The sequence below is a fragment of the Callorhinus ursinus genome, unplaced genomic scaffold (assembly GCF_003265705.2).
Source record: "Callorhinus ursinus isolate GAN/ISIS: 27379988/994484 unplaced genomic scaffold, GSC_fseal_2.0 scaffold10, whole genome shotgun sequence".
NCBI classification, from domain to species: domain Eukaryota; kingdom Metazoa; phylum Chordata; class Mammalia; order Carnivora; family Otariidae; genus Callorhinus; species Callorhinus ursinus.
In genome coordinates this window covers 73,210,847-73,222,770 of record NW_027397072.1, presented here as the reverse complement: position 1 = coordinate 73,222,770, position 11,924 = coordinate 73,210,847, and the positions used below count along the sequence as shown (strand labels likewise).

General features: G+C 47.7%; 1 protein-coding gene across 1 annotated transcript in view; it reads right to left on the bottom strand.

Moving 5' to 3' along the window:
- Positions 1-1,532: 1,532 nt before the first annotated feature.
- Positions 1,533-11,924, bottom strand: part of STPG4 (sperm-tail PG-rich repeat containing 4) — a 39,511-nt gene continuing 29,119 nt past the window's right edge. The window contains exons 6-7 of the mRNA XM_025868747.2: positions 4,193-4,297; positions 1,533-1,671 (exon numbers count right to left, since the gene is read on the bottom strand). Of these exons, the coding sequence (XP_025724532.1) occupies positions 1,555-1,671; positions 4,193-4,297 (222 nt within the window). The 3' untranslated portion in view covers positions 1,533-1,554. The remainder of the gene's footprint in view (positions 1,672-4,192; positions 4,298-11,924) is intronic.

Below are 11,924 nucleotides of genomic sequence, written 5' to 3'. Positions count from 1 at the left end.
CAACAAATGAGAAACTTGAATAAATTCACTGAGATGACAACCTTTTCTTGCCTCCAACACCCCTTTTATAAGGCTTATAATTATGTAAGGCTAGGGAAGAGAGATGGGGGCATGGTTCCCTTTTTAAAATACAACAAAATAGGGGCACCTGGGTGGCTCAGTCCATTGGGCATCTGCCTTCGGCTCCGGTCATGATCCCAGGGTCCTGGGATCGGGCCCCGTGTGGGGCTCCCTGCTCGGCGGGGAGCCTGCTTCTCCCTCTCCCGCTCCCCCTGCTTGTGTTCCCTCTCTCGCTGTCCCTATCAAATAAATAAAATCTTTTTTAAAAAAACCACAAAATGTAAGCATTTATATTAGTTTTTTTTAATTAAAAAAAAAATCCCCTTCATTTATTAATGATCCTGAAATCTCTCCAACCAGATACCCGCTGTCATGCGTGGGGGTGTGTCTAGCTGGGGCTCCCTGAGCAGGTCTTCCCCGCATGCAGGGCTGCCTGGGGCCCCAGCTTCTGACCAAGCCCCGCCCAACTCCCTCCCACCCTCATGGCACCCCCACCTCGTTGGACCAGGCCCACTCAGTCCCCCTCCAGCAAATGTTTATTCCTGCTATTCACCCACACAGGGGCCTTGCCCTTGACCTTCCTCCCTCTCCTTTCTGTGCATCTCAGCCTCCAGGCCCCTTGCATGCGGCTGTCCTTCCCCGCTCATGGCCGTGCGGCCTCATCCCTGCTCTGCCTGCCTGTGGTCTCCTTTGCGAACCAGGAGCAGTGACTTCACAGCTTCCTGACACGAGGGCCTGTCTTCCCAGTAGAACTGCCATCATGTGAGGGCAGCCCCTGAGCTTCAGACACAGGAGACTGGAAGGAGCCACATGGCACAGCTTTCAAAGACTTCCTGGAGCCAGGGACTACTCCAAATTCCCTTTCTGGCCTGTCTCCCCTACAACCCTCGCCAAACTCAGTCACATGCCTTATTCATCCCCCGCCCCCCAACACACACACACAGTCCTCAACCCCAGCACGCACCTGGCACAGATACTCAAATATTTTTGTTGACTTAAAACCACAAACGCCCATTGGGTTGAATCAATATTATTCTTTTCAGGGAATTGAGAGAGAGAAAGAACCACCTGCGGGGATCCTGGCACACTCAGCTTGGCCTTGAAGGCTGACCCCAAGGACTCCTCCATGAGGCTGGGAGGCATTATGGCCCTCATGCAGTTGGGGCCCAGCTGGAGAGCCCATGGCCACGTAGAGCACAGCCCGGACATTACCAGGGCCTGTGCAAGTTGCCCCAAGAGCAGCCCAGGGGCAGTGTCTTGGAACACATCCTTTGACAATAAACAGAGAGAGCCCGGTTTATTATTCAAACCAGGACACTTTCGAGAGTGAACTGGAAATTATGCTGGGACTGTTCCAGAGAGGCAGGCAGGAGGGTCACCTGGGCAGTTGATGATGTTCCGTAGTTTAAACAATCCTAAAGGACAGAAAATAGAATTTTCGAAACAGAAGAACGTGCTAAACTCAAAATAGCTTAGGGCCAAGATGGCTTTATTTTAAAAGCCAATTGTGTTGTTGAAGAAAAGGCTATTCTCTCGGCCCATTTTGGCTATGGTGGGGGCCTGCTTGGGGAATTGCACTGAAGACTTGTACGCTCCTGGGCCGGGGGTTTTCTGAAAACAGAACAGAAAACAGGGACTGATGAGACCGGGACACCAACGCTCTGGAGCCCCCTGAGCCCGGCCGTGGGCTCAGCCGTGACTGGCAAATCCCCGCTGGGGAGGACAGGGGCCACGCCTGACCGCGCTGTGGCCTAGGGCACCCTCGACTTGGAGCACGTCCTTGGAGCTGAGGCCTGCTCCTGTCCGCGGCTTTCCGCAGGGTTCCAGAGGTGCCACGAGAAGGGCCGACGAGCAAACTCTGGCCTAGGCCTGCGGGGCAGCGGGCTCACATCCCAGCCGCCCCTCGAGGCACACTCTCTCAGTGGGCACTCTGCCCAGACAGCTCCTGTCCTTGGGAACGCCGCTCTCCTCCCCTCTAGCCACCTCAGTGGCTAGTCTAGTGGTAAGGGGTTGCAGAAAATGGATTCTGAACCTGGGTGATTGACTTCAAAAGCCTCAACTCAGGTTTCTGTACCTCAAGGGACCTCAGGGTCCAAAGTAGTCTCAAGGGATCTACGAGTTCCCATTTTTAAAAGTCATGTTTTCCTTTGGATGAAATTCTTGAAAAAATTTGCCAGTGATGTCAATGAAGCTTCTACAGTGATCAAATTCAACTGAATGTCATTTTAATAGACTCAAAGACTTCGATTTCTTAGGTCAGCATTTCCCATGCTGGGGGGCACGTACATGTTCTTGAAGCCCAAAGGGATTTTATCTTGGGTCTGTTGAAGCATCGGTGTCCGAGTGTGTGGCTCAGGGAAGGGTTTTGACCGCCCCACTGGCAATGGCTTGGTGTGACCCCGGGCCCTGGGCCTCCTCAGCCTCACCCAACAGATGAGGCAATGAGGCTTGCTGGAGGCCCTCCCGGACAGAGAGCCCCAGGCTGGCAGACACAGCTCGGCACATTAGCTACCGGCGCTGGTATTATTCCCTATTATCATGGGCTTCTCATTTCCATCCTTCTTTGCAGTGTGTTATCTCTCCGGCAGACGGAGAGGGTAGAAATAGGATTACCCTGAGAGTGGGACCGAGTGGTCAGCCCAGAGTGGATGAAGTCAGCTGCCTGCCAAAGCTGCTGTAAATGACAGGATGTTTCCCTTGCCAAAAGCGGAGGAGCACCCTGGAAATCTAATCAAGTCCTGGCCAGACGTCAAAGGAAGCTGAAGCCTTTATTAGTGCTATTAATGAGGAAGCAACATGCATGTGGAGTCCTGGAAAGCCAGCCCACAGAACAGGAGGTCTGTGGGCCTCGGTCCCACAAGGCTACCCCTCAGGAGGCTACCAGTGGTGGTTCTCAGACCTTGAGAACATCCGGCTCCATCCCCCGGCCCTGATTTCACTGTCACTGAGCAAACTTTGGATTGTCCTTGGGCTCCGATGAAGAGTTTCTTATAAGGGGAGACACCCCATAGAGCAAGTGGCTCCACACACCAGTCCCTTTGCTGGACACTTGTAAATTACTTTAAGCTACAACTTCTGGCTTCTCTATCAGCTTCCTGGGGGTTTGGTTAGCATAACTCCAACTTCCTGAGGATGCCCAGCCCTGTGAGCTTGGACAGAAATCTGTGTCTGGATCGTGCTAATGCCACTAGGGTGCGAGGATCTGTGGGAGGGACTCACCAACTCCTGCTGTTGGGTCTGTTTTTAATTTCACCAACAGGGACTCCCCAGTATTCCTCCAGATAAAGACCACACCAGCCACCACCAGAGTTGGTAGCTCTGGAGTGAGATCCTCAAGACGCTGGCCTGGGACAGCCACCCTTCCTTGAACCCCCAGGATGGGCCCATTTTCTCACAGGCAGAACTTGTATTTCTGTCTCCCCAGCCACCTCAAATAAGGTTACATACCAGTGAGTTCTGGGGACTCTCAAACTGGGGTGCAGACTGGGAACAACAAGGCCATGGGAATGAAAACTGTCAGCATTTTTTTCTTTTTTTTACAAAAATAGCCACTGTTCATAAGCTCCATGTTGTGCTTTTGCAATTTTTCTTGGTCCTCTCTAGGCCTCTGAGGCTCAAGTGCTGCCCCGATGTAGCTGTGTCTCTCCAGGGACTTGACCCCCTTCGCTGTCTATCCTGAGTTCTTGGGGGCAGGATGGTGGCTCATGCCTTAATGGTCCCCTTTGGTCCAATAATAATGTTTCTGCTCTGAAGCCACACACACACACCCCTGAAAGCCACATACACAAAGAACAGCAGATGGATGGGGCCAGCCACTGCCCACTGCTTGCCTCAGTTCATTAAGCATGTTTTCCCACAGAGCACCCAGGTCATAACACTGATGGCTAATTACTATGCTGGATGTTGTCAACTGGACCCAAAAGTCTGCCACCACCTTTGGGTCTGGAGTCACTCTGAGCATGAAACGGGCTGGGGGCTTGCCAGATTTTTGAGCTCTGTGCTCTTTCCCACCTCGACAAGCAATTAGATACATATATACACACTAGAATTGTCTAGAACTCTAACCCAACCCCCACTGCCCTCCCCACCCCAGTCACAAAACCTACAACCATCATCTTTTTAGAGTACTCACAGAACAAGTGGGCAGGAACCGAGGTACTTTGGATTGAAAACAGGAAGTAACAGAATTTACTGGAGGTATTTTCAAGTCGTAATGACCCGGTCCTGGGCCTTCATGCTATAGGGGAAAAAAAGAGTTTTTTTATAATCACTAATGTTTGTTATATTTTAATGCTTTATTTGCCTTCCACAAATAAATGCACAGATCATTTGTGATATGGTAGAAAAATCCCTAGACTGGGGCTTGGAAGATATGAAGGTGTGCCCTTGCACAAGCCATTGTGAAGTGGGAAGGATACCGGCTTTACCTGCTTTACCTGCCTTGTGGGTGTCTCAGACTGAAGATTCAATGACCTGTAAAACTCCCCCTCGGTCCTGCCTAGACCCGCCGCCCCGCACTGGTGCACCTCACCCCATACCTGTCCTTCGGATTGTTAATGACTGCTACATTGAGCTGTTCGCTTTATAAAACACACGTATTCTTTCCCATGAGTATAGTATGTGTTACCTTAGTCCAAACAAGTCTTCACAGCAATTCATTGACAAAAGTACAACGCTACGACATTAACATAAAATGAACACAATTTTTAAAAGACAATCATCCTAATAGAAAAATTAGTAAAAGGCAATTCACAAAGAGGAAATACAACTGTTCATACAGAAATGGTGGGGGTGGGGGAGCTTTAACCTCACTAATAACCAAATAAGTTCTAATTAAAACAAGGATATGATTCTTGTTTCGGGGTCTAAAAATTCATGAAGAAAGAAGAAAGGAAGAAGGCGGAAGGAAAGAGGGGGAAAAAGAAAAGAAAAGAAAGGAAAGGAAAGGAAAAGAAAAGATCCAAAATGTTAACCACCAGCATGGACACTCCTCTACGATTCTGGCGCAAGTATAAATTTGATTAGCCTTTCTAGAGGGCAATTTGGCAAGACACAAAATGGCTTGTAAATGTCTACACCTATCCAGAGGGAGAGAAAGGAGGCTGGTTACCAGATTGCTTCAGCAATCCGAAGACAAATGGAGAGTCCTGAGCCCACATACGGCAAGGAAAATGGAAAGGGCCCAAACATCGCAGTGGGTAACGTGGACAAGATGTTAACTTCTTATTTTTTTTTTCTAACGGTTCACTTTTTCTCTCCCATTTTCAAATACCTGTGCTATTTGATAGAAATGAGTCTTTCTGGCATAATGTCTCGGATCTGTTCCTGAATCACGCAGGGACGAGGGGCAGTCTCCTTCGCAAAGGAGACCACAGGGGCACTGACCAGAAGCTACAATTGTTGAAGGGGTGCACAGGGGCTCGCTGGAGTATTTTGTCTGTGTGGTATGTACATCTAAAGTTTTTACAATACCAAGTTAGAGAGGATGTATGTTTATTATTCTGACTCAGCAAGTCCACATTTAGGAATTTGTCCTAAGAAAACAACTGAGAATGGGTGCAAGTATTTGACCACAACTGTTGATTCTAAAAATTGAAAACTGGAAATCAACTAAATGACCAGTAATGTGTGGCTGTCTAAATACATCGCGATTCTTCCATCCAGCTGTCTAGTGATGAATTTTTACAGACATAAAGCTACTCCCAAACAGTGTTAAGGGCAAACGCAAGCTTAAAAAAAAAAAAAAGTGCCTAAAAACACGGGGAATGGAATGTTCACGGACTGTTTTCCCTAGGTGGCAGCATGTTGTGTAAAAAGAATTTTATTTTTCTTAACTGCATTTTCTAATTTTTCTACAATGGACTTGAGCACTCTTGAGATATGAAAAAAAATTATACCTACTATATAGATAAACGAACATGAAAAATGAGCAAAGGAGAAAAAAGATAAAATTAACAAAAAGGTTAGAACAGAGAACTGTGTCCTGTGAGATCTTTCTCATAGGTAAGGCTGCGCCGCAAATGAGCCCATCAGATGCGGCAGAACAGGTGCCCAACTGCAGACCCTCCAAGGGATTTCAGAGCAAGGCTTTCCCTTGTTTCCTCCTGTGGGTGGCAAAGCCGTGTCATTCGGGCTGCTCTTCTCAATTACTCCTCCATGAATGGAATCTGTTATTAACAGTCAAGCGGAAGTCTGAAAATCAAGGGATGGATGCGCCTAATTCTACAACTCACGGCAGAGAGATGAAAACAGTAATGCTTTGAACTGATACATATGTGGGACAGAGATTGCTACAAGGGTGAGGATCTCTGTATGGAGTGACCTCTATGCTCCCACTGGAGAAATCTCAGCCGCCATAAAAACCAAAGCATAGAAATCCAGGGGAATCCGACGGGAACAGTCTATGCAACACTCCACCCCACCCTTAGTTTGGCCATAATAAATACCGTGCTTTCACACCAGAATGGTAGCCGGGGCAAAAGATGCTGCTAAGTGTGCTTCCGTTGACTCCTTGCCTACATCAGCCACTTGCAGGATGGCTGAGAAATGCTCCCACATGCCCCCTTTCCCCCAAGCCTGATGTAGCTTCCCTTTCTGAGTTTCCAAATCATGAGCTCCTTGGGAGTCTAGGTGCCAGGCTTGGCGAAGCACTGATGTAGGCCTGTGCCATGCAGCAGCCTCCCTATTTGGGCGTGGGGACTTGGTCATCTAAATCAAAGGGCCTAAGACTTGGGGCAGAAAGAAATGACTACATGCTATTTGCCCCACACGTGTCTGATGGAATCTTTTAAAAAAGGCAACATTAGGGAAGTGGATACACGCCCAAATTCATATTCCAGAAGCCACAGGAATGTTCTAAGTGAGAAATAATGATTGGGCCAACATCCTGCAACGGGCGGGCAGCGGCCCCAGCAGAGTCCCTACTTCGGAGGACAATGTGAGTGGGCAGAGCAGGAATGGAGGGAAGGCGGCACGGTCCAGCATGGCTCAGAATGTGGGTTGAGGAAACGGATCCAGTTCGATGGGAGGGTGTTTCAAACAAGAACGTGTGAATGCTTAGGAGGGCTGCTCCCTCAATTACTGGGGATCAATGAGCATGACCAGGAGCTTTGGTTCACATTATGTGGGATGCATGGGTGAAGGGCGGCACCCAGGTTCATCAGGCAGTACTAAGCACCTCTCACACAAATCAGATGAGCCATTTCTTTTTTTTTTTTTTTTTTTCAGAAGAGCCATTTCTTAACCCTTGTTTTTGTCAGGGTCATGATTTGGCAACTCTGGGTTTTTCCCGAAGCTACGCTTTCAAAGACTACTGACATTCGGTGCTAAGAGCCAACAGAACTGTCACATTCCTAGGGTCCCAGGACCTGCTGCCAAAATAAACTACAGGAAAACTTTCATAGTTACCAATTCTTCTGCTTTGGGGCATGATTACATCTCAACCCTCCTGACAAGATGATAACAACATTCTCTTCTCTTTGAAAAATCATCGAGTTTCTACTCAAGAGCCACTTTAACCAACGGGAGCTATAGGGATGGCACAAATGAATAAAATACTATATTCAACCTCAGAGGAGTTTATCCCTTTTGGGATACTTTTTATCCCAAAAGGTGTGAGGAGTGAGGACAGTGCTGAGGGAGGGCTGAGCTAACTGCCTGGCTTCAAGACTCTACACCAGGCCCTGCTGTTTCTGGCTTGTGCCAAGTGCTAAGTATGATCTCAGTGGGCCACAGGAGGGTGCCAAGAGCGGCCACTTCCCACTTACTACAAAGGGCTAAGAATGCATGGGCCCTATTGACTTTTCTGGAGTGCTCCCGGGACCCTGTCATACCATGAAGGAGCTTCCCAATGGGCAGTAACACTCAGTACCATTGTAGGCCTTTGGTAAGCCCTGCCGTGCCTCCACAGAACACACTTCTCCTCCGGGGCTGGGAGAGTGGGACTGGCTAAGCTACACCACACTGCTCTGGAACTAAAGGGTGTATCACTCGGGGGCATCCTAGAGCAGCAAAATGCCAGGTACCTTGGAAAGACTGTGTGATGGTAGATGAAATTATCCCAAGTTATTATGTGTTGAATTGTGATCCCCTCAAAATTCACAGACCCTACACATTTTTATTGTGTTGAATGGTGTCCCCCCAAAATTCATAGCTCCTGTGAATTCTGAATTGCTAGTACCTCAGAATGTGACCCTCTATGGATATAGGGTCCTAGCAGATGTAATTGTTAAGATGAGATCATTAGAATGGACCCTCATCCTATATGAATGCTATCCTTTATCAAAAGGGGAATTTAGGGCACAGAGACACGCACACAGGGAAAACACCATGCAAAGACAAAGGCAGGGGTCTACAAACCAAGGGAGGCCAAAGATTGTCAGTGTACCACCAAAGCTAGGAGAGAGGAACGGAACAGACTTTCCCTCACAGCAATAAGAAGGAACCAACACTGCTGGCACCTCCATCTTGGACTTCCTCTAGAACCGTGAGACAATAAATTTCTGTTGTTTAAGCCACTCAGTTTGTAGTACTTTGTAATGGCAGCCCTAGCAAATGGATACATAAGTGCTCAGCTCATTTCTTCATTCGGCCAATATACGGTGCACCACGCAGCATGCTGGGAGTTGGGAATAGAGTGGTATACGACTGTCTCCCAATACCCATTCTATCCCTTAGTATTAGAAAAATTTTTAACTGGGCACATGTCTACCCAGCATAAAGGCTACATTTCCCAGCTTCCCCTGAAGCTAGGTGTGACCGTGTGACTAATTTTTTGGCTAATAGGACAGAGGTGAAGAGGTATGTACAAATTCCGGAGCATCCTTATGGAGAGGGCAGCTTATTCATCCCTCCCCCCTGGTTGGTTGGTCCCATGTTCTCAGCTCTCTGGGGTCGTGGGAATGGAAGCACGCTTAGCAGAGCTGCACACAGAAATGTGATGCTGCTGGATTGCCCCATCAGCCCTAAACCGCCTACTGAAGGAAATGTACGCAAGACAGAAATATGTTCTTCTCTCACTTATAAGATTGTTATTTGGGGTCTCTGTTCCTAGCAGCAGAACTCAGTCTTAGTTGACAAGATAGACATGTTCCTTACTCCCACTGGGCTTACATTCTAGCAGGGAATATATATATATATGCCTTGCAAAAAACATGACAAACGTGTGGCATATGACACAAAAGGACACACAGGATGCTATGGGAGAGCATGTTAGAGGGTACACTGATCTGGTCTGAGGGGCCTGAGAAGCCCTTAAGGAAGTACAGATGAGCTAAGACTTAAGGAGTAAGGAGGGGGTGGAGTTTTCAGGCAAAGAGGCTGGAGGAAGGGTCTGTACAGAAGCAGTAATGGGAAAGGTTAGGGAAAGCCACCTAGGGAGGAAGATGACATTCATTTTAACCATTCAGACAAATTCACTGCATTGCAGAAATAAAATAAAATGTGCACAGGCTCCCATCCAAAAAAAAAGTTAGGGACCTGTAATTCAACTTTCTCCAGACAGTTACCACTTCATTATTTTTTACACGTGTATTAACACTAAGAATGGTTTTACAGTTTAACTGCAGGTGTAAAATGCTAAATGTCACCCTTGTATTTCCAATCTCTGCAAGCCGTCCGCCTCTGGTTTGCAGGTTTCGGGGCACCTCTCCAGCCTGGTCTGCAGCAGGTGCAGCAGGCTCCACCGAGCCTCCCCTCTTGCCCACTGAGAACTCTGCTGGTCCCTCGACCAGCTGGTCCCTCGACACTGCCAGGGCAGCTGCCCAGCCCTGCGCCGCCTCTAGCCCAGTACCCACTCTGGTCACCCGATGCTCACAACATACCACCCTCCATGTAAGAGCCGAGAAAGTGAGGCTGGGTGAGGGCTACAAACAAATGCTTGAGCGCCTGGGCTGTGGGATCCAGAGCCAGTTACTGACCTTGCCTCTCACTGCTGGGAGGTATCACTGCTCAGTTCTACGCTTTCTTTAAAACCACAAAGCTAAAGGGAACCTAGGAAAAGCACATAGTCTGTCCCCATTGATCCTAGGCACAACTTTCAGTGAATCAAACTTGGAAGAGAGAAAAGGTCAGAAATAAAATGTGTGGCCCCAAATGTCTATCTATACACATGTACCACACAAGTAATAAGCAGCATAAACAGAAATTATTAGATGGGGTGGTAAAAAGGATCTCCCCCCCAATTTGGCGACATGTGTGTAATAGCTGGAATACATTGCCCAAAAAAGACAACAGGTGCCCCAGCAGGGACAGCAGAATCCTGTGTGGAGGTGGGCACAGAGACAAGCTGGAGCTGCCTCTCTGGGAATTCGGGAGGAGGCCTGCGGCAGAGCGTCCTCAACTCCCGAAATTCTAGAATTCCGTAACTGTTGGTCTACAAGTTCACAGGAGAAAGAAAGAAGGGAGACATGGCGTGCTGTGGAGTAGGGTAGACGCAAAATTTTCAGGCCAAAAGTTAGTCACATTTGCTAAATCAGGAATTGACCGTACCTCGCAAGTGTAGCTCAGTACTGTTTACTCCTGCTGAGAGAGAAACCACGGCAGTCTAGGGTTCCCGGTAGGGGCCCGGTGAGCGGGCAACACTGAGTGATCACCAACCTGCCCACCATAAAAAGGCAGCTTTTGCAGGAATGCACCTGCCGGGGACCCCCAGGCAATTCAGCATTGCTGCGGGTGTTCACTGGCCCATCCTCCCTTTTCTGGGTGACCCCGGAGCCCCACCAGCCTTGCAAATCTCAGGCGGTACTTGAGCGGAGGAACTTCGGCTGAGCGGGCCACTCCTGGTCACGGCGATTGGCCCAGGGCAGACACGTGACAGTCGCCTGGCCAATCCAAAGAGCCTGCATTTTCACACTCAGGTGCCTCGGCCGGCGGGTGTGCGCCTGGGACTGCTCGTGGCCCCTCTTGCCCAGCTCATAAACAGAGCGTGCGCAAAGGCCGGAGGAAGGTGAGTCAGTGGTAAAAGTCCCAGAGGCTGTGTGCGCCAGGGAATTCCATGCCACTTTTATGTTTTAATTGTTTGCTTACGCCAGTCCAGGATGGGCTTCTGTCCCTTGCAATTGAAAAAAAAAATCCTACCTGTTACATCTTGTTCCTGTTCCCAGTCAAGAAATTGTTATAAGAAAGGAGAGCAGGAAATTCTTTACGCTCGCAGCCGAACAGGGATATATGACTCTGCTGGTGTTAATACTATTGGAAAATTTGCACAAATTTTTTTAAAAAGAAAGACTGCCAGTATATCTTTTCATAAAAAAAAAAATCCTAGTACATCTGTAGCTATATTTAAAAGGTTATATTTTTCCAAAAATGTTACTTACAAGTGAACTCATCTTTGAGGAGATTGAGACGGGGACCAGCATTAATCATATTTCAGATTCCATTCAAGCAGAAATCAATTTCTGTTTGACTTGATTCAATCTGACCATGTTTACTAATTATTCTGTTCCTTGTGGAATTTCAAACTATCAGCTTAGTTTTTAATTGAACTAATTTCGTAAATGCAAAAGCAGCTGGGATGATTCAGCATACTTTCAGAGTGCTAGTTTTAATGCAGAGAGGGTGGCACAGGTCTGCTATCCCCTTTCCAAACTGCTATTAAATGTGACTAAAACAGACAAATCATATAACCCTCATTCCCATCGGTACAGACCTTCCTGTTTATCTAATCCTTTCCTTATTCTTTATAGGCTTGTCAGGTTTTAAAAAATACAGAAACATCTTGAAATATTTCTGACATCAAATAAAAGAAACTCGTTTTCATTTGACATTGTAAGATTTTATTTCTACTGTCAGGAAAGGTGTGCATGTCTTGTTTTTCACTTTATATACAACTGTGAGAATTAATAACTGTAAAGAATCTGCTCAGC